The sequence below is a fragment of the Lynx canadensis genome, chromosome B3 (genome assembly GCF_007474595.2).
Source record: "Lynx canadensis isolate LIC74 chromosome B3, mLynCan4.pri.v2, whole genome shotgun sequence".
NCBI classification, from domain to species: Eukaryota; Metazoa; Chordata; class Mammalia; order Carnivora; family Felidae; genus Lynx; species Lynx canadensis.
In genome coordinates, this window is record NC_044308.2 from 143,102,571 (window position 1) to 143,130,431 (window position 27,861).

Below are 27,861 nucleotides of genomic sequence, written 5' to 3' on the forward strand. Positions count from 1 at the left end.
GAGAGGCCCGTGTGGTAGACGTGAGCACAGGTGTGTCCAGGGGCTTCACTGAAGACAGGAGGGGGTGGCAGTTCTCCTTGGGGCAGAGAAGACCAGAGGTGGCGGCATGATTCTGAGCTGTCATCCGAGCGGGGACTTGTAGCCAGACCAGTCCCAGCGGGGCAGTCTGGGCCGTGTCCTCCCCGCAACCCTCCGCCTGCCTCGTTCCAGCACCCATCGGGCACGCCATCCACCGCCTGCTCCTGATTCAGGCTTTCCGCCCTGACCGCCTGCTGGCCATGGCCCACACGTTTGTTTCCACAAACCTCGGGGAGTCCTTCATGTCCATCATGGAGCAGCCTCTCGACCTGACTCACATCGTGGACACAGAGGTGCGGCTCTGGCTCCCAGCAGGCTCGGGGGGGGCCTCACCTGCCCCAGCCCCTGGGCGCCGTCTTGTCGGGCCGTTCACCTGCTAGACTCCCACCCTGGCCGGCTCCCAGCCCCCCCGCACCTTGGGGCGGGGGGAGTCTTCTCAAGGCCCGCCCCACAGGCCTCGCCTCTCCACAGACTGCCGGTCTTAGTGCTGACCTCTGCATCTGCAGGTAAAGCCGAATACTCCTGTCCTGATGTGCTCTGTGCCTGGGTATGACGCCAGCGGGCACGTCGAAGACCTTGCAGCAGAACAGAACACCCAGATCACTTCAATCGCAATCGGTAAGGGCACTTGGTGGGTTTTTCGGGCTGAAGCCCCTCAGAACTCACGGTGGACACTGAAGTCCAAGCCTGCCGTGCTGACGCTAAGCTTTCTGGCACCAGGCTCGGCCGAAGGCTTCAACCAAGCAGATAAAGCCATCAATACAGCCGTCAAGTCCGGCAGGTAGGCCTGTCTTGTTTGAAAAAGCCTCGGTTCCCAAGAATCCAGAGCGGAAACGTGAAGTGTAGCTGTGGCTCTCGCTTCGTGCAGGTGGGTGATGCTGAAGAACGTGCACCTGGCCCCGGGGTGGTTGATGCAGCTGGAGAAGAAGCTTCACTCCCTGCAGCCGCACGCCTGCTTCCGGCTGTTCCTCACCATGGAGATTAACCCCAAGGTGTGTGCTCGGCATGTTGCTCTGAGTGCTGGTTTGCCATCTTTCTGTCCTGAAATCGTGGGTGTGTGTGTGTGTGTGTGTGTGTGTGTGTGTGTGTAGAGCCGAAGCACACAGTTAACCAGGGCACTGACAGGAACAGTGTCTTCCTCAGGTGCCCGTGAACCTGCTCCGCGCAGGCCGCATCTTCGTGTTTGAGCCACCCCCGGGGGTGAAGGCCAACATGCTGAGGACATTCAGCAGCATCCCCGTCTCCCGCATTTGCAAGGTAAGCGTCGCTTTCTCCTGGTGCACTTTCTCCGGACAAGCCCAGGAGACCAGGTCCCTTCAGCAAATTCGGAAGTGGGTCCCCACGTCTCCCAGAAACACCAGAATGGCTGATAACCCTGGAAATTGTACTACTTAACTGTAGGCAAAATTCCCTTCCTGTGAACAGATTGAAAAGTATGCCTGCACGGTGTCCTGTTGTGAGGGTGTGACAGCCAGGCTCCCAGGAGAGCAGACGCCCCCAGTGCAGCTCTAACCAGAGCCCAGATTTAGGTCCGGGGTAAATGAGAATCCTGTGCTCCTGACCATGGTCCCCTGAGGCTGGGCAGTGCCCTCCGAGGCGCCAAAGACCAAGCTTGTGGGCAGGAGGAGAGGAATTCTGAAGTACTGTTTCATTTTGTGCTATAATCCCCCTTTTCTGACCATTTTAGATTTGTTTTCTGTATCATTTTCTACAGTTGAATAATTTATCTTTACGGGGTTATTGGATTACATCTTAATTAACAGGAAAAGTAGCACTTCGTTTCTGGCAATGGTGTTAGTGTTAACGGTACTGCGTCAGAAGCCCTAAAGTTCAGTGTGGTTCAGGGTGAAAAGCTCTTTTTATTTTTTCAATGTTTATTTATTTTTGGGACAGAGAGAGACAGAGCATGAACGAGGGAGGGGCAGAGTGAGAGGGAGACACAGAATGGGAAACAGGCTCCAGGCTCTGAGCCATCAGCCCAGAGCCTGACGCGGGGCTCGAACTCACGGACCGCGAGATCGTGACCTGGCTGAAGTCGGACGCTTAACCGACTGCGCCACCCAGGCGCCCCAGCTCTTTTTATTTTTGAAAGAGAAACAGAGCACAAGTGGGGGAGGGGCAGAGAGAGAGGGAGACACAGAATCGGAAGCAGGCTCCAAGCTCTGAGCTGTCAGCACAGAGCCCGACGTGGGGCTCGAACCCACGAACCGCGAGATCACGACCTGAGCCCAAGTCGGATGCTTAATGGACTGAGCCCCCTGGGCTCCCCCAAAAAGCTCTTCTTAAAACTTTGTTAGAGAAGCTGCACTGTTTTCTTGGAAAGGATGTTGCTTTCTAAGGGTTCCGTCTTTGATAACCTTCCTCACCCAGTCTCCCAATGAGCGTGCTCGCTTATACTTCCTGCTGGCCTGGTTCCACGCCATCATCCAAGAACGCTTACGATACGCACCCCTGGGGTGGTCAAAGAAGTATGAATTTGGGGAGTCTGACCTGCGGTCGGCCTGCGACACGGTAGACACGTGGCTGGATGACACGGCAAAGGCAAGTGCGGGCTGCCGTGTCAGATGGGAGGGGACGCTCGGGAGCGCGCACGGCTGTGGTGGCCGACGGTGGGGGTCGTGTTCGATGTGGGTGTGAGGAAGGACTCGCCCCACCAACAGAGGGACCCGGTGTGCCGGTTCCCCTCCGACCTGCCCCCACAAACCCAGCTTTCCTCACACAGGGCAGGCAGAACATCTCGCCAGACAAGATCCCGTGGTCCGCACTGAAGACCTTGATGGCCCAGTCCATCTACGGCGGGCGGGTGGACAACGAGTTCGATCAGCGTCTGCTTAACACTTTCCTGGAGCGTCTGTTCACGACGAAGAGTTTCGATAGTGAATTTAAGCTGGCCTGCAAGGTCGACGGGCACAAAGACATTCAAATGCCCGACGGCATCAGGTACAAGCCTACCTCCTGTGACCCAGACCCCAGCCGTGCCCGGCAGTCCCCGGCGTCACCCGGGGTGGCATTTCCCAACGTGCTGCTTTTCTAGGCGAGAGGAGTTCGTGCAGTGGGTGGAGCTGCTCCCCGACACGCAGACGCCCTCCTGGCTGGGCCTGCCCAACAACGCGGAGAGAGTCCTGCTCACTACCCAGGGTGGGTACCCCACGGGCAGCCCCTTCCCTGTGCCGACCAGGTCAGGCCTCAGGCCTACGGCCTGCCCCCTCCCTCCGCTGGCCCTTCCGATCCTGGCCCCTCCTGGCTCCGTCCCTGGGGAGGCACGGGAACTGGAGTGGGTCCCAGCTGGTGCCTCCCCTGCAGTCTAGGCTCGGTCTGGACAAAACTTGGTGTTTCGGTCAATGAGGTCTGGAAGTTACATCTAGGGCATCAGCTTACATTCAGACATGATTTCTTCTGTTTTGCCTAAAAGAGCCAAAAGACACCTGGTATTATGTGAAGTTTTAAAACCGTTAGTTTTTATTAGGATACTTCTTAGAAGCTTTTTCTTTCTCCTTTTTTTCCAAGAATATTTAAGAAATAGCTAACGCAGAGGTTTTCAAAGTATGGTTCTCAGCAGCATCAACCTCACAGGAATTTCTTAGAAATGCAGATTCTCAGGACCTGCCTCAGACCTCCGCAGTGGGAAGTGGGGGCCCAGCCCCCTGCTCCGACAAGCCCTCCGGGCAGCTGCTGTGTCTGCAAGCTTATGAACGGCTGATCTAACCCAGACTTCTCTTTATGGGAACCGGGCCCAGAAAGAACTTGTGATTTCCCCAAACTCACGCAGCTAGCTGAGGGGACAGGATCAGACAGTTCCCTTCGGGCCATCTCCCCACTCTGCACAAGAACCCCTACTTACCAGGCTTGCTCTCTGAGGACAACTTTGAAGGCATGCCAGGCTACCCCACCCCCACGGGGCGGCAGAGGTCCTGTAAGCCACCGAGACGAGACGCTGGCCTGCTGTGCGAGTTCGAGGCCTCGGTGCAGGGCAGGTCCTGGCAGGTCCAGGGTTGGGCCCGAGTGCTCTGTTGTACGACAGCCTGTACTGAGATGAGATCACGTAGGGTATTAACACCCAGGGCACCTGCTGTGAGCCCTACTTGGCTCCCATGACAGGGGACTGGTTTGTAGGATTTGTCGCTCGCCCTGGCTGGCCGGAATGCCCTCCCTGTCCCTGTACTAACAAGCTCCCGCCGTCACTCCAGCCTTCTGCTGGTCACACCCAGTCCCACCTTCAGGTAGCACTGAAGGCTTGGCTGCTGCCCACCCCACATGGGAGCCCGTGCCGGCCTGTCCCTTCTGGTCCGGCCTTCAATGCCGCTCAGGAACTGGACTTCGAGCACTCCGGGACCCTGTGAGGGCGGGGGTGAGGCCAGACTTTAACGGGACGGGGGCCGGTGTTTGAGGTGGAGCAGGGGGGCAGACGGCCCAGGGCACACGGAGTTAGCAGCGCAGTAGCCTTTCTGGCTGGCGCCTGGCATGCCCCAGAGCCCACCCCTCTGCAGCCGCGGTCGGGGCTCTGCCAGCCTCACGGTGAACTCCGAGTCTTCGAGCAGCCTCGCTCTCGTCTTCGGCGCTCAGGCTGCTCGTTCAGCCCCAGCAGCCGTGACCGGATGTGGCGGTAGTTTTCCACTGCATCTGCCACCTCATCTTTTGGCCCGGCCGCCTTCTGAGCTTCAGAAACGCGTCCTCGCTCGTACCTCGTGGGTAGACGTGTTCTGTGGCCTCTGCATTCAAATCCTTCTTCCTCTGATCTCCCGCCCGTCCCCCTCCCTCCGTCACCGGTGGGCTTGCGGCCCAGGCGTGGACATGATCAGCAAGATGCTGAAGATGCAGATGCTGGAGGACGAGGATGACCTGGCCTACGCCGAGACGGAGAAGAAGGCCAGGACGGACTCCACGTCCGACGGCCGGCCCGCCTGGATGAGGACCCTGCACACCACCGCGTCCAACTGGCTGCACCTCATCCCCCAGACGCTGAGCCACCTCAAGCGGACGGTGGAGAACATCAAGGTGCCGGCAGTGGGCGGGGCTGCCCCTTGGCGGCTGTGGCCCCCGAGGGCTGGACGGACGGGGCTCAGTGTAGTCCCAGCGGGCCCCCGGGCCCAGGTTCGGGCGAGAGGGGGCGACCCTGTGAAGCTGGCCAGAAGCGCTCTACGAGGTGGTCCGTCCGCGTACGCTAGGCCAGTGGTTCCAGGGCCCAGCCCGTGGCAGGCTTCCGACCAGCTTTGCCCGAGGCCCGGGCCCAGGGCGAGCTCAGACGAAGCCGTGAGCTCCCGGGCTCCCCGCGGGGGACCTGGTGTGGACGGGCCTGCCTCCCACGGGAGAGGGGGCCTCTCCCGGACTCTCCCCTTCACCCTGGCCTTCCCGTGTCTTTGAACAATTTTAGGACCCTTTGTTCAGGTTCTTTGAGAGAGAAGTGAAGATGGGGGCTAAGCTACTTCAGGACGTTCGCCAGGACCTCGCGGACGTCGTCCAAGTGTGTGAAGGGAAGAAGAAGCAGACCAACTACCTGCGCACGCTCATAAACGAGCTGGTCAAAGGTACTGGCCCTCCCGGGCGTGCCCTGGGGCCCGGCCCCCCACGTCCACCTCACGGGGCGCCGGCAGGTCCCGCCCGGCCTCGCACACGTTGCCATCTGCACACACCTCCCTGTGAGGGCAGCTGGGGGTCAGGCTTCGGAGGGCCCAAGGGTTTGTTTTCCCTACTTGCTGGGCCCTGAACGTTCCCTAAGATCTTTACCGTCTTGAGGAGGGTGGCCACCACAGAGGAAAAGTGGGGGGCGTGAAGGATACAGGGAGCGAGCACCCAGATGTCTCAAGAGCCTGACCTGCCGGTGACGCCCAGCCCTTCCGTGATGGGGGTTAGCAGCTGCGGTGTCCCTTGGGGCCACTGGGGTCCTCCATGTACACCCCGTCAGCCACACCGGACTGAGCAGGGCAGAGGTGGTGCGGGCCCAGCCAGGACAGGAGACGTGGCGTGGAGAGGGGGCGGGCGGAGTGCTCGCGTGCAGGCGCAGCTGGGGAAACAGGCGAGCTCTGGCAGGTCCGAGCACCTGTGCCGGGGATGTCAGAACCGAGCCTGGGTCACCTCGCTCGCAGGGATCTTGCCTCGGAGCTGGTCCCACTACACGGTGCCCGCGGGCATGACCGTCATCCAGTGGGTGGCCGACTTCAGCGAGAGGATCAAACAGCTACAGAACATCTCTCTGGCGGCTGCGTCTGGTGGCGCGAAGGAGCTGAAGGTGGGGAGCGGCGCCTAAGTGGCGCGGGGGAGGGGCAGCCCCGGGGCCGCTCGGGGACAGGCACAGATCCCGTGGCTGGTGCTCGCCGCTCACAGGGGCTCCTCCTTCCCGCAGAACATCCACGTGTGCCTGGGCGGCCTGTTCGTGCCCGAGGCCTACATCACCGCCACCAGGCAGTACGTGGCCCAGGCCAACAGCTGGTCCTTGGAGGAGCTCTGCCTGGAAGTCAACGTCACCACGTCCCAGAGTGCCACCCTCGATGCCTGCAGCTTTGGGGTCACGGGTGAGTCGGGGTCCAGGTTGGGTGCCGGTGTGGCTCCCAGTCCGTGTCTGAGGTCGCGGGAGGCAGTACGCCAGGGCCGGGCGCGGTGTCACAGATTCGGGCAGCCTTTCCCATGGGTGACAGGGCCTGACTTCCCCCCGCAGGGTTGAAGCTCCAGGGGGCCACGTGCAATAACAACAAGCTGTCGCTGTCCCACGCCATCTCCACGGTCCTCCCTCTGACGCAGCTGCGCTGGCTCAAGCAGACCAACGCAGAGAGAAAGGCTAACGTAGTAAGTGCCCCCTTCCTGTCCTGGGGTTGGCAGGGGCCGTGCGCACAGCCGCGAGTGATCAGGTGCAGCCATCGCCCCCCCCTTCCCCCGGGGCCAACTCGTCACTAGGACCCCAGGGCCACGCGGAGGCAAGCCGCCCCATCACCAGGGCCACTGTCCACCATGCCCGCGGTGTCCTGCCTCTCCCGAAGCCGGCAATAAGGCCCTGCCCTCTCCCCCAGGTGACCCTGCCCGTCTACCTGAACTTCACCCGTGCGGACCTCATCTTCACGGTCGATTTTGAGATCGCCACCAAGGAGGATCCACGTAGCTTCTACGAGCGTGGCGTCGCCGTCCTCTGCACGGAGTGAAACCCGACTCCTGGTCCCTTTTCTTTAGTAACTATTTAACGTTTCTTCGTCATTAAACCGTTCGGAAGGAGTGGACTTGTCACAGGAAAGTCGTTGGTTCGAGGTTGGAGGAAGCAGACTGGAGGCTGAGGGACGGGACGGTGGGAAGAGGAAGGACTCGGTTGTGTGCTTGGGAGGGTCCATAGCCTGGTTTGCTCGGGAATAAAACACTAAGCACGATCCAGCTCTCGCCTCTTCTGTCCCCCTCTCCTCCCGGCGTGGAAAGTGGGGGCCCTTTGCAGACACCAGGACAACTCCCCGTGCCTAGAGCAGTTCTGGCCGTCCTGACTTAGCACCCTGCAGGCTTGGGCCTGCTCACAACCCCTCGGGTGGTTTCTGTGTCACGTGAGGGTGCCGACGCCCCCAGCCAGCCTCCCCCCATCCCGTGTCTACCCCCCCCACACCCCAGGGAAGCAGCTGGTTCCCACGAACTGCTCAGTGTTCACACTGGACGTGATGCATGTGGGCTCCTTGTGAAACTGGGCTGAGTGCCTTATGGCAGCTCCTAGGGTTGATCAGCGACCAGCTGAGCCTGAGCACAGGCCCCCCCCCCGCGCCCCCCCATGACAAAAGCCTGTTCTTGCTGCTGGGCCCCCCATGAGCAGGGCTCAACCACCAGCCGGGTGAGGAGCCGGGTCTGAGTGGGTGCCTAGGCGCCTGCCCCTGACGCCGACCCGACCTCTTCTGGGCAACTGCCAGGCTCCAAACATCCCCAGGGCTTGGCAACCAGTCTCCTCCCCACCCGGTTCTGGAATGGTCTATCAGGGATCCTGGGAAAGCCGCCTTGCAGTCCAAAGTTCTACTTGACTGAAAATTGAGGTCCGTTTTAAATGTTCTTCTCTGAACCGGTAAATAAGGTTTCTTAGTTTTTCTGCAGCGGTATTCCCGAACAGGGCTATAGGCTGGGACCAGGCCCAAGGACAGATGAGGGGAGCCCACAGAAACGCCGCCATGGGCGTCTGTCCTGCCTACCTCCTCTGCCCACCCAGCACACACAGGTGAGGGTCCCAAGCACGAGAGCAGCCGTGCCCTCCCGGCACAGAGCAAGTTCCTGAACAGGGAGGACCGGACGCCAGCCCAGAGGCCCTGAGCGGGAGCCGCTGTGCCTACTGGACGCCTGCCTGCTGCCCCCGAAAGCCCAATGTGACCGTCCTGGGCCCCAGGGCCTCTGAGCCTCGCCCCACTGCAAGCCCGGCCTGTGGGGGCCTCGGTAGGGGAGGGGGGGGGGAACCCCACCTCTGGGACCACCCGCTCACCGTCCAGTCGGGAGGGTCGGGCTGAAGAGCGGCCACGGCACTACTCATCCTTAGCGAGCAGCGCTGGCACACAGGCCAGAGGGCCCCGGAGCCGGGACAGCGGCGCGCCTGTGCCCGGGCCGGCCCCCCGTTACCCACCTCGCACCCCGGCGCCCCGCCCACCCGCAGGAACGAGCGCTCTTCTCCTCGGGCTTCCCTTTATTGGCACTTGGGAACAGCGCGGTCCTGGGGGTCCCGGGGCGTGTGGGCAGCGGCCACCCGGCACTGGCGCCAGGCTTGTGCTCAGTTCATGCCTGCTGGGGAATAAAAGGCTCAGTGAGCAAACGCCCAGAAACTGGGAAAGGGTAATAGAGCCACTGCCACCCCATTGTTTTCAAATGGCACGTCAAGAAGGGGGCGCCTGAGTGGCTCAGTCGGTTAAGCGTCCGACGTTGGCTCAGGTCATGATCTCGAAGTTCATGGGTTCGAGCCCCACGTCGGGCTCTGTGCCGACAGCTCAGAGTCTGGACCCTGCTCCAGATTCTGTCTCCTTCTCTCTCTGCCCCGGTCTCTCAAAAATAAACATTTATAAATTAAATAAAAAAAAGCACATCAAGACCATGACGGTGTCAACAGCCAAAACCAACTGCTCAGAAAACCCTTTGTGAACACAGTGACAGAGGAACGGAAACGGGGACACTGGAGGCAGCTGGTCAAGATGCCGGGTGGGCAGTTCACACCAGAATCCACCAGTGTGTTATCCTAAATATTCTTACCTTGTTGTGTCAGCAACCCCCAGAGCCCCTCCTCTGTCCACCCCATCCCCCACTCCCCCACCCCCCTCAGCAGATGCGCCAGCAGGGAGGAGAACAACGGGTACCACGAATTCGGGTTTTTTAAAAAAATTGTTCCACCAATGCATAAATATTTAGTAAAAGTCAAGAAATGCTCGGACTCGGGAAGCGGGTTCCACGAGGGCCACACAGGACCTTTCCTCCACCGGAAACCCGTTTGTAAGCAAACAGGTGGGCACCCAGGTGTTCATTGTTTAAGACACACAAAGGGCAAGTGTTCCATTGATACAAGTCCGTCAGCGTTGGCTTTGGCCAACGGGCACCTCCTTCCCGAGCCAACTCCGCTCACCTCGGTCTAGGCCACATACTGCTTCTTCCTCTTCCTTTTCTCGGGCTCTGCAAGTAAGAGTTCCAGTTTCCTCTTGAAGAGGATGAGCTTGGGCCCCTTGTCCTTCTCGCTCCCAAGTCTGGGAGGCGGCCAGGACCCTCTGGTCCTGCCCTGCGTGTGTCTGCCGGGCTCAGAGGGCTCCGCGGCGGGGAGGAGGGGACCGGCTGCCCTGGGCCACCCCTCCTCCGTCATTCTCTGGTCCTCTGGGGCTCCGGACGGCCCGGCTGGCCACCCTGGCGCCTCGGGGCCGCTGGCCTCGACAGGCCACATGTCCACGTCGTCGGCCTCCGGGGACGCAGGGCCCCAGCTGGCAGCTTTGAGGAGGTGGTCTGGGATTTTTGAGGAGAGAGGATCTTCTACGCGGACCTCTCCTGGACTCCTGGACGTCGGTGCGTGTGAAGGCACAACACAGGTCACGTCGCCCGGACAACAGGTGCTGAGACTGTAGACAGAATGGCTGGGGGTATCTTCCGAAGACTGGCCGTCGTAAGGATCTAAAAACTGACGACATCATTTATTTCTGAGCCAATTAGCAATTTCTACCAGGGTAAAGCACCACACACTTCTCACGCGCAGAAGTTCCTCTTTCCATCACTGATGGTGGCAAATTTTGCATATCTGCCTTGCAATTGTTAAAAATGCATTAGATGGGCACCCGGGTGGCTCCATCAGTTAAGCGTCCGACTCGATTTTGGCCCAAGTCATGATCTCACAGTTTGTGAGTTCGAGCACCGCGTCGGGCTCTGCGCTGAGGGACTTTGTCTCTCCCTCTCTCTGCCCCTTCCCTACTCGATCTCTCTCTCAAAATAAATAAACTTAAAAAAAAATAAATAACAGGGGCACCTGGGTGGCTCAGCCGGTTAAGCATCTGACTTTGGCTCAGATAACGATCTCTCGGTTCACAGGTTTGAGCCCTGCCTTGGGGTCTGTGCTGACAGCACGGAGCCCGCTTGGAATCCTCTGTCCCCCTCTCTCTCTGCCCCTCCCCAGCTGGCACTCACTCTCAAAAATAAACATTAAAAAAATAAAAAATTGGGGCGCCTGGGTGGCTCAGTCAGTTAAGCATCTGACTTCAGCTCAGGTCATGATCTCACAGTTCGTGGGTTCAAGCCCCGTGTCAGGCTCTGTGCTGACAGCTCAGAGCCTGGCACCTGCTTCAGATTCTGTGTCCCTCTCTCTTTGCCCCTCCCCTGCTCGCTCGCTTTCTCTGAAAAATAAACATTAAAAAAATTTTTTTAATAAAAAATAAAAAATGTATTAGATACCCCATAGCATCCAAAAGGCCTGAGGGTCCACCATCACTGGGGGCCCAATCTGAGCCCCATAACTGAGCCCTTATCCCAGTGCCGTGCACAGGCCGGTCCACACCACCAGGGGCCCGGGAGGGCGCTGTCTGAGCTCACTTCCTCCCAGAGTCGTTTTCCTGGCCCGCCTGCCTCAGGCTCCCTGACCAAGGGGTGCAGACACGTGCCCCTCACCACCCACCACCCCCACACGAAGGGCTGTCCAAGGCGGCCCAAAGAGGTTGAGATGAGCATTTAAGTCCAGTGGTCACGGTTTTCAAAGGTGCCCGCGCTCTGTCCTCAAAGGCCATGTGTGCAGGTCAGCAGCTGGCCGCCTCTTTGTGACCGCTGGCTCAGGGGACCTTGGAACTCTCTGGATCCCTTATCACACGGCTCCATTGCGTGTACCCAACCTCGTACCCGAATTCCTTGACCCGAATTTCCTATTTCTGACCTGACCTCGTACCCGAATTTCCTATTCCTTACTCTAGCTTTTTACCCTCCTGCCAAAGCGGCTCTGGCAGTAAGGGTCTCCAGGAAAGTCTGAGGCCCCGCGACTGACCGTCGTCACTTCCCCCACTGACAGTGGGGAGCTGCACCCCTGGTAACTCCCAGCGCTGCACTGACCCCCCCCCCCCACTCCCAGCTACGCCAGGGCCCCGTGAGGACCGGTGAGGTGTTCCCCTCTCACTGACCACGGACGGGGCTTCAGTCACACCCTGAGAAAAGGCCCCGGGGCTGAGCCAATGCAGGGACCCCCGTGGGGTCATCTCACCTGGGTGGTGAAAACCTCCCGAGAGAGCTCATTTCTTCTGTGGACAGTCAACGCTGTCATGGAGTCCCCAAAACAGGGAATAAAATAGCTAACAGCACAGTCTGTAGGCAACGGTAATCATTTCAGGTTCAGAGACCGCTCAGAATTGGAGTTCACAAAGCCAGCATCGTGGGACCCCCCACGATGGCCTCAAGGCCCAGGCCCGAGGGGGTACCCGTGTGGGGGAGGCTAACGGTCTCGGCCTGCAAATCAGCCAACAGCATCCATACAAACCAGGGGATGCCGGGATAGGACGTTTATCCTCTGGCTAGAATGGTTTGGGTCAGAACGGCAGGACAGCATGACCTGGTGCCTCAAAGCACCATGAGACCAAATATTCACCATCCCCGAACTGATTATGGAGATTGATTTTAATTTCAATTGAATTTAATCTACCCCAGCCGGTAGAATGTGCCACTCTTGATCTCCAGGATGTGAGTTCGAGCCCCATGCCGGGGGTAGAGATTAATTAATTTTGAGATTGCAATTACTCAAACTTATGGCCTTGTCAATCTTCCAGGGGAAACTACTTTGAGTCTTTTTCTTACTTAAATGTTTGGGGGGGGGGGGGGGGAGGAAACATCCATTTAAATATCAAAGTGAAGCTCCTCCTCAAATATAGTAACTCCATTCTTAACCAGAAAAGGGCACACACAGCAGGTCCCAAACCACTCTCCTCGCAAAGGCCTCCTTGAAGGGTCGGCCCGTGGCTGGTTCTGGGGACTTGGATTTGGGGAGGGCTCCACCGTCCTCTAAGTGAGGGGACTGGCTGCTGGCCCATTCTATCACCTACCTCTCTCCAGATACCTTCAATTAAGTCCTTGTGATTCTTTCTGTGATTGGCCTGGGGAAATTTAAAGAAACAAAGACAGACGGTGCTAAATAATCCTTTCGATGAAGGCAGGCGGACAGCAGCTCAGCGTTCAAGAGCAAGGGGCAGAGGGAACCCCCGCCCGTGGCTCCCGCCACGCCGGACACTCGGCGGATGGCGGCCCTCGGGGTGGACAAGAAGGACTTCCCTGGTCTGAGGGACTAAAATGCAAACGTGGGCCGCCATGAATAGGAAGAGTAGAACCAGGAATGTGGCAAGAGGGCGAATTCAGCAGCTGGATTTAACCGGGGAGAGAGAACCCTGGAACTTACTCTAAACCCGAAGCCAGAAGACCATGGAAGATACTAGACCATCCGTCCTAACCCCGTCCTTTACAGATGAGGCCCAGACAACAGCCAGGCCTTGCTTGCTCAGGGTCCCTCGAAGAACCCAGGGCTGGCACCAGATATTCTAGAACCCTCCTTGCTAATCCCAGGCTGCTGGGAGAAAGCAGCTCTTGCTTTTTCTCATCGACAGACTGACTCCCAAAGGACAGGAGATTGAACACCCCTGCTTTTGAGAAGAGAAGCCCCGTAAGGATGTTACCAAGAACCGCTGAGGATACCATTTCCACAGAGGGTGCGGGCCCGGAGCAAGGGTTCCTGGTCTGGGGCACACGGGGTCTCCCGCCCTCCCCGCCCTGCCCCCATGTCCACTAGCAGGGGAGGGGGCGGCGAGCAGGAGAGCACCTTGAAGCGATGGGGTGTGTTCCTCCACCTCTTCTGGAAGCCGGCCCTGGTGCTAGCAAACGCGGCCCTGATGCAGGCGGGCCGGCCGGACCTCAGACCAGCCATGGCCGGGGCCGCTCAGCGTGGGCTTTTCACTTCGCTACAAAACATCAAGTTCACAGGGACAAAGCACAGGTCACTGGTTGCCGGGGGCGGGTGAGGGCTTGGCCACAAAAGGGCAGGAGGGAACCTTCCGGAGCTGTGGGACTGTGTGCCTTGGCTGTGATGGCGGTCGCTCTGTAGGACGCATTTGTCAGAGTCAGAGCTGCGTCCCAACGGGGCTGGGTTTCACCGTGGGTGCTACCTCCCCAAGACAGATCTAGAGTTTTCCGAAAGCGTTTTAGGGAACCCGCGGGCAGCTGGAGGCGGGGAGTGTAGCCCGTGGGCTTCGCCTCTGTGAGGGGAAAGCCCCTTTGCCCCGAGAAGCTCGGTCTTAACAAGCTCATTGGAAAAGTCACACATTCAGTATGGAAACCAATTTGACAATAAATTTCATATTTAAAAAAAAAGAAACAAAAAAAAAATATCTTATTTTACGAGGAAAATGTATTCTTTAATTGAGGCTTTCATTTTTATTACGCTAACTACTATCAACAATTTCAATTTCTTTTGAAATAAAGCACAGATAAATCTAGGGGAAAAAAAAGGGAATGTCACACATTCATTGACACTGAAAGTTTTAGACTGTTGGGGGGGCACCCACTCAGCTCAAATGTCCTCCTCCCCCTTTAACAGATGAAGAACGTGAGCCCGGGATGGGGACTGACCCACCCGAGTCAGAGAGCTTTTCCCAAGTGTGAGGTTATTAAAAAAACAACTTTTTAAAAAAACAACAGGCACCCAAAGAAGAGCGAGAACAGCAAAAAACAAAACAACTTACCCAGAGCACGAGGGGCTGCAAACCTACCTCCGTGGAGTCTCATGTCCCTGGTTTTCAAGAGTCCTTGCGGGAAGGCACCGCCAGGCCCTGAGGGGAAGCGCCACAGTCACCACACGCACGCCTCCCACTTCCCAAAGTGGGCTCCGTGGCACACCAGTTCCGGGCCAAGGTCAGAGGAACAGGAAAGGATAAAAACAGACCCTAAAGCACAGGCACATTAGCATCTTCAAGGCTAGAACGGTTCCCAGCAAAAATCAATTTCTTTAAGGGGCGTCTGGGTGGCTCCGTCGGTTGAGCGTCCGACTTCAGCTCGGCTCATGGTCTCGCAGTTGGTGAGTTCGAGCCCTGTGTTGGGCTCTGTGCTAACAGCTCGGAGCCTGGAGCCTGCTTCAGATTCATATTTTTTCTCTCTCTCTCTCTCTCTCTCTCTCTCTCTCTCTCTCTCTCTCCCCCCCCTCCCCTGCTCATGCTCTGCCTCTCTCTGTCTCTCAAAAATAAATGTTAATAAATATTTTTAAAAAATCAATTTCTTGGGGCGCCTGGGTGGCGCAGTCGGTTGAGCGTCCGACTTCAGCCAGGTCACGATCTCGCGGTCCGTGAGTTCGAGCCCCGCTCGGGCTCTGGGCTGATGGCTCGGAGCCTGGGGCCTGTTTCCGACTCTGTGTCTCCCTCTCTCTCTGCCCCTTCCCCGTTCATGCTTTGTCTCTCTCTGTCCCAAAAATAAATAAACGTTGAAAAAAAAATTTTTTTTTTAAATAAAAAAAAAAAATCAATTTCTTTAAGTATTAACTGAAGTCCGTCTGTACTTCCTTCAGATGTCATTAGCTTTCACTTCGCCTCCTCTTTCTGCCCCCGGGTCCCACCCAGGACACTACATTCCATCCAGTGGCCACTCAGTGGGCATATCCTCTTAGGCCCCTCTCGGCTGTGACAGCGGCTCAGGCTCTCCTCGCTTTTGATGACCTGGACGGTTCTGAGGACGTCTTGTAAGATGTCCCCCCACTGGGATTCGGCTGACGTTTTTCTTCCAAAATCACTAGGACTGTGAATTTGAGGAGGCCGCCCACAGAGGGGCAGTGCCCTCATCGCACGGGTGTCACCATCAAGTTTTACAGGGACCTCGCCGTGGCCACCTGGCTGGCACGGCACCTGTCGGATTTCTCCCTCCCGGCCCTCCTGGGACACGGTCACGCCGGCCACCACACTCAACGACTGGAGATTTATGCCCCTGCGCAGACAGGGAGCGTCTACGGAGCTCCCTCCGCGTGGGAGATTTTTCTACCTGCTTGTTGATTTACTCAACCACCCGTGGCAGTGTGGATTCACGCTTATTTTACACTTTTGGGTTATAATAAATACGACTTCATTTTTGGGGTGCAAGAGTATGTGACTCTTGATCTCGAGGTTGTGAGTTCCGGCCCCACGTTCAGCGTAGAGATTACCGAAAAAACTAAACCATTTAAAAATAATAACTACATACATGCTACGCGATTTAGTCCCGTTTTGGCCGGAACTCGTTCCGTTGACTCCTGTGTCCCTGTGACATGTCCAAAGCAACTTAACCTTGAACTCCGAAGGAACGCGTCCTGTTTCTCAGTGCTCTCTCCAGGCCAAGTGCAGACAAAAGTACCAAAAAAGTGAAATTATAACAAGTAGAGGAACCAGACCCCTCTTTCCTCCTCGCTTTCTCTGACGGAGGTACAGGCCAGGGTCAGTGCCAACCCCATGTTTTCTAGACCAGCTGGTTGGCACCGTGTTAAAGGGCTTCTTACGTACTTTTTAACAAAAAGGTATTTCATGCACGTGGTTAAAAAAAAAAACAACCATTAAACATTATACAATAAATACACGAGGTCCCCCAGATGCTGACTGTGGGCCACCCTGTGCGTCCCCAGGACATGCAGAGTGGATCCACACGCAGGCTTTTTTTTTTTTTTTAATGTCTACATGTTTGTTTATTTTGAGAGAGAGAGAGAGACAGACAGACAGAAAGAAACGTGGGGGAGGGGCAGAGAGAGAAAGGGAGAGAATCTTAAGCAGGTTCCACGCTCAGTGGGGAGCCCGATGTGGGTGGGGCTCAGTCTCGACCCTGGGATCACGACCTGAGCCGAAATCAAGAGTCAGCCGCTCAACTGACTGAGCCACCCAGGCGCCCCCACACGGGCTCCTTTCTACGCACTTGTCCACGTGGCGGGGCAGGACTCTATCTCGTGATCTGTCCACAGGATGTAAGGGCTATGAGGCTCGGCCCTTTACCCCAAGGGCTGCCGCTGCCTGTCCCCCCACAGCTCCCGGGGGTGGGGGAGGCTCATGATTTCAGGGGAGCGCGTGAGGCCTAAGGCAGGCTGACAGTGCTGGGCTTGTCCTAAAAAAGGCCTTCCTGCCGGGAAGCTGCGAGAACGTCGGCCCGTCCCCTTGGGCTGCATGTTTGAAAATCTCCTAATGAAGAGTTGAGAAGTCACCACCTCTGCCCTGAGAGCCACCAAATCCCTACCTTCGAGCGAGTCCTGGGTGTTAAGCTCTAACCCTCAGTGCCGCTGCCCACCCTGTATCTGCCCAGCTACACGCACCCACTCGCGTGCACACACGAGCACCTGCACCCACGTCCCTGGCCCCAAGGCCCCACCCCCGCCTCTGGTGACCCTGGTCTCCACCTCCCGGCTCCGCACGTCCAGGCCTCACCGCCGGGCCTCGCTGGGATCTCTAACAGGTTCTCCCAACTTATTTGTCCAAGGTCAGCCGGTTGACCTTCCCCAAACCTGCCCCACCGCAGCCCTCCAGGCTCGGCACAGGCCGCTCTGCCGATCTTGCTGCTCAAGCTACAGTCTTCCCGTCGCCCCGACCCGTTCCCTTCCAAACCCCACGTCCCGTTCATCAGCCGGCTTCCAGATGAGCCCAGAATCCCATTGCTTCTCCCCACTTCCTCGCCCCAGAGCAACGCTGTTAGAGCTTGGCTGGCATCACACAGTATCCCTCCTGCCGCCTGTGGCCTCCCGGTCCCTCCCAGCTCCGCTCGTCCACCCCTCCACGGCTGGCGGTCCCCCCTCAAGGGCTGAGCCCCTCACTTCTAACCTGTCTTTCCGCTGAGGCCACCCTCCCACGAGGCCTCGCTAGAGGCCCCCCAGCTCACATCCCAACCTCCCGCTCACGCCGCCTCTTCTCACGCAGGCGCACAACACCCACCGCTGCATTTTTCTCCCTGGTCCCGGTCACTCTAGCAATCTCCGTGCCCTCCTGCTCTCTCTCTGGGATCGGCAGCCCCTTTCAACCGACTCGAACTCCGTCACCTGGACTTTTTGCTTCTCCGTCCACAGCCGTGTCCCCAGAGCCTGGCACAGCACTAACCACGGGGTCGATGCTCAACAGGTATTTCCTGGAGGCCTGTGTGCATGCACGTCCCACAGACCCCCTCATCTGCTACGTCCCCGGCCAAGTGCATATTTTTTAATATCCGGTGGTCATGGACAATTTTACTTTTTTAAATTTATTTTAATGTTTATCTATTTTTGAGAGACAGAGCGCTAGCAGGGGAGGGGCAGAGAGAGAGGGAGACCCAGAATCCGAAGCAGGCTCCAGGCTCCGAGCCGTCAGCACACAGCCCCACGTGGGGCCTAAACTCAGGAACCGTGAGATCGTGACCTGAGCCGGAGTCGGCCGCTCAACTGACTGAGCCCCCCGGGCGCCCAGCGGTGCATTTTCCTCCAAGAGGTGTCCCTGCTTCTGCGGTCTCCAGTGTAGCTACAGTGACACCACCACCCACTAAGACCTGCCACCCTGCCCCAGGCCAGACAGCAGCTCCCATTTGCCAACTGCCAGATGGCTAAGAGTCAACGTGGTAATTTGACATTTGCTACAAATTGAACGCTTGGCCAATTTTCCTAACAAAGCTTTACAATTTTTGCTTTATAAATAGAACGTTTTAGTGTACTAATAAAACACTGGAAAATAAAGAGCAAAGGGGTGGCTGGGCGGATCAGTCGGTTGAGCGGCCGACTTTGGCCGAGGTCATGATCTCGAGGTTTGTGGGTTCGAGCCCCGTGTCGGGCTCTGGGCTGACGGCTCGGAGCCTGGAGCCTGCTTCAGATTCTGTGTCTCCCTCTCTCTCTGCCCCTCCCCTGCCTGTGCTCTCTCTCAAAAATAAGCATTTTTAAATTTTTAAATAAAAAATTTTTAATGAATGAATGAATGAATGAATGAAGACCCATTTTTACATTTTTCTAATCACAAGGTTAAATGCTGGCCAGCAAGGCAGGAAGAAGAAAAAAAATGATGGGCCAAGACCTCCCCCAAACAATCCAAAGCCCCAGAGACTAGGGTGACCTCCTCTGGGGGGGGGGGGGGGGGGAGAGGGGGCGGTCCAGGCCCAGGACTCCTTAACCTTAGCTTCAAGCTCTCTGGGACCTGTCCCCAGCCCCTTGTCACGCCGCCCCTGGAGCCACGTCCAGGAAGCGTGGCCCTGGGGGGGTCGGGCCCACTCCCTAGCTGAATGAAGCTGGGTCTGAAGGTTCCTGCCTGGAGTCCAGGAGCAGGGGCTACAAACGCAAGGTGAGGTCCAGACAGCCAGCTCCCGAGGGGGGGGCCTACGGGCAGACACGCCGGTCTGCAGGAAGGAGGAACAGAACACACGCAAAATGATCTTTCGGCCAAGAGGAGTTCCGCGAGTGTACTCTCAAGATGTAGGAAAAAGGAGGAAAAATTACGGTGAGGCCTCATCCGCCACCATCAAGAGGCACGGTGGGGTCATCAGAATTCGGACCGGGTTTGTTCTAAGTTGGCCACTAAGTTGATCTCAGTACTGAAGTAAATTTTGCTTTTCTGCTTTAAAGGAAAAACACATTTTAAAAGTTGTCTCTTGGGGCGCCTGGGTGGCTCAGTCGGTGAAGCGTCCAACTTTGGCTCAGGTCACAATCTCATTCTTTATGGTTTCGAGCCCTACGTCGGGCTCTGGGCTAATAGCTTGGGCCTGGAGCCTGCTTGAAATTGTGTCTCCCTCTCGCTCTGACCTCGCCCCGTTCACGCTCTGTCTCTCTCTCTCTCAAAAATAAACATTTAAAAATTTTTAAGTTATCTCTTAACAATATTCATTAATATCAACAGTTCTAGTTCAAGAACAGGCACCCTCTCCTTGCAATAAAATTTGCTCTGAAAGAATCCTCAAACTCCACATCACCAATGTTTATTTATTTTTGAGAGACAGAGAGAGACAGAGCATGAGTAGGGGAGGGGCAGAGAGAGAGGGAGACACAGACTCTGAAACAGGCTCCAGGCTCTGAACTGCCAGCACAGGGCCCGATGTGGGGCTCGAACCCACAAACTGTGAGATCATGACCTGGGCCGAAGTCGGATGTTTAATCAACCTAGCTACCCAGGTGCCCCAGCCCCAAAGTGGTTTCTAGGCGGATTGGCTTTATTCGGGTGGAGATAGGCAGTGGTAACATGGTCTATCATTTCACAGGAAGCTCTGCCTACATTTTCTACCTGCTGGAAAGAAACTAAGATCTGGTCCAGACTTCAAATATGTGAGCCCCCCTTCCTGGCCCAGGAACCTGGGAGAGCAGGAAGCCGTTGAGGGTTGCTCTTCAGAGTATAAACACCACCACCCCCAAAACATACACATACACACACTCTATGTCCCTTTTTTCTACATTTATTTATTTGGGGGGGGAGGGGCAGAGAGAGGGAGAGAAAGAATCCCAGGCAGGCTCCGTGTTGTTAGCAGAGCCCATGAGACCGTGACCTGAGCGAAAACCATGAGCTGGACACTTGACCGACTAAGCCCCTCGGGCGGCCCCCACGCTCTACGTCCTTTAGACACATGCCTGTTAGGCGTGGCTTCGTTATCTCCATACCCAAGTCCCTGGGTCAGGGTCAGTGCTCAGGAAATATTCATTCAAGTGTAATAGTCTCAAGTGAAGTCAGAGGAGTGTCTGGGTGGCTCAGTTGGTTAAGGGTCCGACTTCAACCCAGGTCATGATCGTTGGGGAGTTCGAGCCCCGCACTAGGCTCTCTGCTGTCAGCACAGAGCCTGCTTCAGATCCTCTGTCCCCCTCCCCTCTGTCTCTCAAAAATATTTGAAAAAAAATTTTTAATAACAAAAGAAAGGCTTAAAAAAGAAAGTGAAGTCAGAGACTGAAAATTATCCTCCTTAGTCCTACCCTTTAAATGATGGGGTGGGGGGTGGGGGCATGAGGGTCTGTACTTTGGTACACAAATCACAGAGGTGTTCTTTTTTTAATGTTTTTTTAAACTTACAAAAAAAATTTTTTTTAATGTTTATTTTTATTTATTTTTGAGACAGAGAGAGACAGAGCATGAATGGGGAAGGGTCAGAGAGAAGGAGACACAGAATCTGAAACAGGCTCCAGGCTCCGAGCTGTCAGCACAGAGCCTGATGCGGGGCTTGAACTCACGGACTGCGAGATCATGACCTGAGCCGAAGTCGGCCGCTTAACTGACTGAACCACCCAGGGGCCCCTTTTTTAACTTTTTTAAATGATTGATTTTTGAGACAGAGAGAGACAGAGCATGGGCAGGGGGGCGGCAGAGAGAGAGGGAGACACAGAATCCGAAACAGGCTCAGGCTCTGAGCTGTCAGCACACAGCCCGATGTGGGGCTCGAACTCACGGACGGTGAGATCCTGACCTGAGCCGAAGTCGGACGCTTAACCGACTGAGCGGTTACGCTCAGTATTTACTTATTTTTGAGAGAGTGCAAGGGGGGGGGGGGACAGAGAAAGAGGGGGACAGAGGACCCAAGCAGGCCCTGCACTGACAGCAGCGAGCCCAATGTAGGGCTTGAACTCACAAACCGCAATATCAAGACGCTCAACCAGCTGAGTCACCCAGGTGCCCCGGGGTTGTTTTTTTTTCCCCTTTTCCCCTCCCTCAGTGTTAGATTTTATGATGGACACCTTCCTACCATACTTGATATTTTTTTGGCCACTTTTTCGTGCAATTATTCTGAGCTGTAATAAAAAGGAAAGACAGTGGATTTTTTTTTTTTTCATATTCCTTACGCCAACTGAAAAAAAGGCGAAAACTTATAACTCCAGGGCACCCGGCTGGCTCAGTCCATGAAGCATGCGACTCTTGCTCTTGGGGTCATGAGTTCAAGCCTCACGTTAAGCACAAAGATTACTTAAAAAACAAATCACAATTCCCATTCCAGACAATGTTGACCAAGCTTTAAAGGGGGGAGGGGAGGGGGAGGACACACACGTTTCAGATGAAGCCAATTCTCATTTTACCTTGTTTATCTGCGAGTCAACCTCTCCAAAGCACCTGGGCTGGTATCAGAATCCATCAGATCGCCAAGTTCTACAGCCAAAATAAGAACAGCTATTCAGACTGAAGGAATTCACAGAATTCCTGGTCCTGGAGCACAGGACCTCGGGATTTTATTTCTTATTTTAAATCAGGTTGCCCTCGAGGAAACTACGGGTTAAGATAACATTTTGGAGAAATACTGTGTAGCTTTGCAGACGAACCCCAGGGTAATTCCCAGGTGTCCTAGAATTTTCCTGGTGGGTTTGCAGGGGGAGGGGAACATGTCCGCCAAGCTGTTTCATGTGTGAGGGCAAAGCAGGGTCAGCCCGGGGCCACCCTCCCTCCCTGACCCTGACCAGAGATGGCCCAGCGCCCACTGCCCCCCACCCCTCCCCACATTGGAAGAAGGCTGGAGGCACCCCTTCTTAACCCCTCACAGGTCACGCCTGGGGGGAAATGGAGGTCCCCCCCCCACCTCCGTCCTCACCACACACTAGGCTCTCACTGCCCTACAGGCCTGACTCCTGGAAGACCGGCTGCCCTTCCATAAGGGGAAAAAGGGGGGGGTCTCCAAGGCAAGGACTCCAGACCCAGGCGGTGGGGCACCAACCCCCCAGGGAAGGCTGTCCTCACTCCCACGGACCCCCCCCCCCCTTAGGATCTGGACCCAGCTGCCTCGGCCCCTTCTTGCTGGCGGAAGCCCACCCGCGTCCTACCCGGGACCACGCGGCTCCAGCGGCCCCCTGCGGGGCCAGCAGCGGCGGGGAGGGCGCACCCGGCCAGGCCCCTGCGCCCCGCACCTGCGCCCCCCCGCCGGGGCTGGGGCTGGACGGGAAAAGTGGCCCCCGACGTAGCGAGGGCGTGTCGTCCCTCCGGTCGTCGGGGCCACCGGCAATGGGCTCGCCACCCAGGTGGCCCCGGGCGAGGCTCCTTCAGTGCCGCCCAGGTCGGAATTCGAGGGTCGGGCGCGCGGGGCGTGCGGGCCGGCACCGCAGACTCACCTGAATGGCTTGTCCATCTCGTTCCCGGCGTGGTCACCGCCGAGTCCCGAAGGGGCGGGGGGCTGTGGCCGGACCTGTGTGACGTCACAGACATCTCCGCGGCGACGGGGCGAGCGGCCCCTCCCGCCCCGCCCGGACCCCCGCCCCCCGCGCCCCTGCGCCCCGCGCCTCGGAGCCGCCCTCCCGCGCTCCCTTCGCGGCCACGGAAGCCTTCCTGAGGACATCGCTTTGTCGCGAAATCTTGAGCGACTCCCCTGTGCCCCAGGATGACGTCCAAACCTTTTAACGCGCCCACCCGCCGCCCCCCTCCGGCGGTACCCGAGGACTGCTCCCGCCCCCGGGCGGCGGCCACTTCCCGTCGCCCAGATTGAGGAGGGCCGCGAGCCCCTCCCCCCAACCACCCCCAGCCCGGAATTCACCCCGCCCCCACGTCCGGCTTCCTTAAACCTGGGGAGCTGAGTTTGGCGCCTCCTCCAGGAAGCCTTCCCGGACCACGGAAGTTACAAGCCCCTCCCCTGCGTTCCCACCGCCGGCCGGATCAGCCTGTGTGGAAGTGGCCCAAGGATTTCTACTGGCCCACGAGTCCATGCGCCTAAGGGTCCCAATCCCAAGGTCCCTTCCCCCACCCCTCCCCCACGGTGCCCGGCACAGTAACCGCTCAAACATATGTTTTGAATGAATGACAGGAATTGGGGAACTGGATACGCCACAAATCCTGTTAGCTGTGAACTCGCTAGTTTCTTTGGTAATTTAAAAATTTTTTTTTCAACGTTTTTTATTTATTTCTGGGACAGAGAGAGACAGAGCATGACCGGGGCAGGGGCAGCGAGAGAGAGAGACACAGAATCAGAAGCAGGCTCCAGGCTCTGAGCCATCAGCCCAGAGCCCGATGCGGGGCTCGAACCTACGGACTGTGAGATCATGACCTTAGGCAAAGTCGGACGCTTAACCGACTGAGCCACCCAGGCGCCCCTCTTTGGTAATTTTAAAAAATTGTTTACGTTTCTTTATTTTGAGAGAGAGTAAGTACATGCACACACAAGAACAGAGGAGAGACGGATACTCAACTGACTGAACCACTCAGGGGGCAGGCCCCCTCCCGAGCCAGCTGGGATTTTGACAAGGACTGTGTTGAATCCGTAGGTCGATTTGAGTAGTATTTTGCCATCTCAACAGTATGTCAGATGCTCAACATCACTAATCACCAGGGAAATGCAAATCAAAACCCCAATGAAAGGGGCACCTGGGGGGCTCAGTCAGTTAAGCCTCCAGCTACAGCTCTGGTCATGATCTCCTGGTTCGTGGGTTGGAGCCCCGCGTCGGGCTCTGTGCTGTCAGCTCAGAGCCTGGAGCCCGCTTCCCACTGTGTCTCCTCTCTGCCCCTTCCCTGCTCGCTCGTGCTCTGTCTCTCTCAAAAATAAATAAACATTTAAAAAAATGAAAGGGGCGCCTGGGTGGCTCAGTCAGTTAAGCATCGGACTCTTGGTTTGGGGCTCAGGTCATGGATCTCATGGTTGTGGGTTCGAGCCCCCTGTTGGGCTCTGCACTGACAGTGAAGAGCCTGCTTGGGATTCTCTCTCTTCCTTTCTCTCTGCCCCTCCCCTGCTCACGTCTCTGCCTCTCTCAAAATAAATAATTTAAAACCTCAAAAACAGGGGCACCTGGGTGGCTCAGTCGGTTAAGCGTCCGACTTCAGCTCAGGTCATGATCTCACGGTCCGTGAGTTCGAGCCCCAGGCCGAGCTCTGTGCTGACAGCTTGGAGCCCGGAGCCTGCTTCGGATTCTGTGTCTCCCTCTCTCTTTGCCCCTCCCCCACTCATGGTCTCTTTCTGTCAAAAATAAATAAACATTTAAAAAAACCTTAAAAACAACTTTTTTAACTAAAAAAAAATACAATGATGTGTCAGATTCCAATGAAGTGTTACTAGGCATTACTCAGCCATAAACAGGAGCGAGATCGTGCCATTTATGACAAAATGGATGGACCTAGAGGATACTTTGCAAAGTGAAATAAGTCAGATAGAAAGAGAGAAATTGCAAACAATTTTCACTTACATGTAGAATCTAAAAAATAAAACAAATGAAAATAAAAAGCAGAAATAGATCCATAAATACAGAAAACAAACTGATATTCACCAGAGGGGACAAGGGTGGAGGGACAGGCAAATGGAAGGGGAATGGGAGGTACAGGCATCCATTAGGGAATGAATAAGTCAAGGGGACAAAATGTACAGCATAGGGAATATAGTTAGTGGCATTTAAAAAAAAAATTTTTTTAACATTTATTTATTACTGAGAAACAGAGACAGAACATGAGCATGGGATAGGCAGAGGGAAACACAGAATCTGAAGCAGGCTCCAGGCTTCAAGCTGTCAGCACAGAGCCCGACGTGGGGCTCGAGCCCACAGACCACAAGATCATGACCTGAGCCGAAGTTGGATGCTTAACCGGCTGAGCCACCCAGGCACCCCCCCCCCCCCAACCTTGGTCAGTGGTATTGAATAGTGTTGCATAGTGACAGATGGCAGCTACACTTGCTGTGAGCCCAGGATAATGTATGGACTTGTCCAATTGTTACGTGGTCCACCTAAAACTAATGCAACACTGTGTGTCCACTAAAATAAAATACACACACAATATTATGACTTCCAATCCATGAACATAGGATGTCTTTTCATGTCTTTCAACAACGTTTTACAGCTTTCAGTGTGCAAATCTTGTGTTTCTTTTGTTAAATTTATTGCTAAGTATTTTCTTCTTTTTGATGCTTTTGTAAATGAAGATATTTCTTTTTTAGATTTTTTTTTAACATTTGTTTATTTTTGAAAGACAGAGCGTGAGCAGGAGAGGGGCAGAGAGAGAGGGAGACACAGACTTGGAAGCAGGCTCCAGGCTCAGAGCCGTTAGCACAGAGCTCGACGCGGGGCTCGAACTCATGAACTGTGAGATCATGACCCAAGCCAAAGTAGGACGCTCAACCAACTGAGTCACCCAGGTGCCCCAGTGGAGCTGTTTTGGTTTTATTTTTGGTTTGTTCATTGTTAATATATAGAAATACAATAAATTTTTGTGTATTGATCTCATATCCTAAAACCTTGCTGAACTGGTTGTTCTAATAAGGGTGTGTGTGTGTGTGTGTGTGTGTGTGTGTGTGTGTGTTCTCCTTAGGGTTTTCTACATGCAAGATTACGTCATTTGCAAATAGAGATAATTTTTACTCCTTCCTGTCCAATCAGGATTCTTTTTTATTTATTTATCTTGACTAACTGCGCTGGCTCAAACCTCCAGTATAGTGTTGAGTAGAACTGGTGGGAATGGGCTTCCTGTCTTCTTTTTAATTGTGCATTTCATTGTAGACCAAGTACCTTGAGTATGTTTGAGTTATAAAGGTATGTTAAGGAAAAGATGAAATACTTACGGATTAAATGACATGATGAGGGAAACAAAAGGAAAAATGAACTATTGGGACCTCATCAAGATAAAAAGCTTCTGCACAGCAAAAGAAATTATCAACAAAACTAAAAGGCAACCGATGGAATGGGAGAAGATATTTGCAAATGACACATCAGATAAAGGGTCAGGATCCAGAATCTATAAAGAACTTATTAAGCTCAACACCCAAAAAACAATCCAGTGAAGAAATGGGCCAAAGACACGAACAGACACTTTTCCAAAGAAGACATCCAGATGGCCGACAGACGCATGAAAAGATGCTCAACATCACTCATCATCAGGGAAATACCAATCCAAATCACAGAGAGATACCACCTCACACCTGTCAGGATGGCTAAAATGAACAACTCAAGAACCAACAGATGGGGGCGCCTGGGTGGCTCAGTCGGTTAAGCGTCCGACTTCAGCTCAGGTCACGATCTCACGGTCCATGAGTTCGAGCCCCGCGTCGGGCTCTGGGCTGATGGCTTGGAGCCTGCTTCTGATTCTGTGTCTCCCTCTCCCTCTGCCCCTCCCCCGTTCATGCTCTGTCTCTCTCTGTCTCAAAAATAAATAAACGTTAAAAAAAAAAAAAAAAAAGAACCAACAGATGACGGCAAGGATGCGGAGAAGGGGGAGCATTTTTGCCTTGTTGGTAGGAATACAAACTGGTGCAACGCTCCGGAGAACAGTATGGAGGTTCTGCCAAAAATTAAAACTAGAGCCACCTTATGACCCAGCATTTGCACAACTAAGTATTTATCCAAAGGACACAAAAATGCCAATTCGAAGGGGCACATGTAGCCCATAATTTCTAGCAGCACTATCAACAATAGCCAAATGATGGAAAGAGTCCAAATGTCCATCGACTGATGAATGGACAAAGAGGATGTAATATATATATATGTATATTCACACACACACAAAAGAATATTACTCAGCGATCAAAAAGAATGAAGTCTTGACATCTGCAACAATGTGGATGGAACTAGAGGGTATCATGCTAAACGGTATAAATCAGGCAGAGAAAGACAAATATCGTATCATTTCATTCATATGTAGAATTTCAGAAACAAAAACAGATAAACACGGGGAAGAGAAGGAAAAATAAGAGAAAGAGAAAGAGGGAGGCAAACCATAAGAGACTCTTAAATACAGAGAACAAACTGAGGGCTGCTGGTGGGGTGTTGGGTGAGGGGATGGGCTAAATGGGGGATGGGCATTAAGGAGGGCACTTGTTGGGATGAGCACTGGGTGTTATATGTAAGTGATGCATCATTAAATTCCATTCCTGAAGCCATTGTTACACTATATGTTAACTAACTAGAATTTAAATAAAAAGTAACAAAAATAAAGGACACGATGAAATTCAGGAATTGCTTCAGAAAGCCTGGGGGGGATGACGGAGGGTTCCTGCGGTGTGGATGGGCCCAAATGGCCATGATCCGTTGACTGGACAATGATAGGCACGTGAGCTTCCATGCTATTCTATCTACTTTGTACCTTTGAAAGTCACGTAACTGGAAAATGAAAAAAGTAAAATAAGGACTATGTAGAGCCAAAAAGAAAGAACTAAGAAAATAAGGAGAAAATAAGGGAAATAGAAATTCCACCGAGGAACTGGGCCAGAATGCCGGAGCAGCCGCGGCCTCCACCATCCAGGTAGAAATACCTTCCCCAAGTGGGCCATATCGCATGCCCGGCCTCCCTGCCCCGTGGTGCCACCTGGCCTTTAGGCTAAGACTGGTTGTATCCCTCAAGTCTCTTCTAACCTAGAGCTGTTTTAGTTTGTTTTAATGGCATGGATTTATGGAAGAGACCAGGCCAGATATCCTGCAGAATCTTCTGGTTTTGTCTGGCTGCTTTCTCAAAGTGTTGTTTAGCTTGTCCCTCTACCCCCCTCTCTCCTGTATTTCCTATT

At 55.0% G+C, this 27,861-nt stretch overlaps 2 protein-coding genes across 5 annotated transcripts in view; one reads left to right on the forward strand and one right to left on the reverse strand.

The window, feature by feature from the left end:
• The window catches only part of DYNC1H1 (dynein cytoplasmic 1 heavy chain 1), a 76,965-nt gene extending 69,534 nt beyond the window's left edge, over nt 1-7,431 (forward strand). Inside the window, exons 65-78 of the mRNA XM_030319994.1 lie at nt 211-371; nt 585-696; nt 799-859; nt 947-1,070; nt 1,222-1,335; nt 2,449-2,619; nt 2,801-3,018; nt 3,113-3,216; nt 4,862-5,073; nt 5,450-5,603; nt 6,162-6,304; nt 6,419-6,587; nt 6,731-6,858; nt 7,080-7,431. Of these exons, the coding sequence (XP_030175854.1) occupies nt 211-371; nt 585-696; nt 799-859; nt 947-1,070; nt 1,222-1,335; nt 2,449-2,619; nt 2,801-3,018; nt 3,113-3,216; nt 4,862-5,073; nt 5,450-5,603; nt 6,162-6,304; nt 6,419-6,587; nt 6,731-6,858; nt 7,080-7,208 (2,000 nt within the window). The 3' untranslated portion in view covers nt 7,209-7,431. The remainder of the gene's footprint in view (nt 1-210; nt 372-584; nt 697-798; nt 860-946; nt 1,071-1,221; nt 1,336-2,448; nt 2,620-2,800; nt 3,019-3,112; nt 3,217-4,861; nt 5,074-5,449; nt 5,604-6,161; nt 6,305-6,418; nt 6,588-6,730; nt 6,859-7,079) is intronic.
• A 1,252-nt stretch (nt 7,432-8,683) lies between these two features.
• On the reverse strand, nt 8,684-21,553 carry LOC115516876. Of its 4 annotated transcripts, XR_003969694.2 has the most exons (6): nt 21,488-21,553; nt 14,268-14,327; nt 13,322-13,597; nt 12,555-12,605; nt 9,626-10,165; nt 8,684-8,796 (listed from the first exon to the last, which is right to left on the reverse strand). XR_003969694.2 is itself a non-coding variant. In XM_030319996.1 (5 exons), the coding sequence occupies exons 3-5, from the start codon at nt 13,424-13,426 to the stop codon at nt 9,632-9,634; spliced, it is 690 nt and encodes a 229-aa protein (XP_030175856.1). In that variant the 5' UTR covers nt 13,427-13,460; nt 14,268-14,327; nt 21,488-21,553; the 3' UTR covers nt 9,466-9,631. The 4 variants fall into 4 exon arrangements, 3 of the variants coding, with proteins under 3 accessions (XP_030175856.1, XP_030175855.1, XP_032449353.1); XM_030319996.1 differs by lacking the exon at nt 8,684-8,796 and having other exon boundaries at nt 9,466-10,165; nt 13,322-13,460; XM_030319995.1 differs by lacking the exon at nt 8,684-8,796 and having other exon boundaries at nt 9,466-10,165.
• Between the last annotated feature and the right edge of the window lie 6,308 nt (nt 21,554-27,861).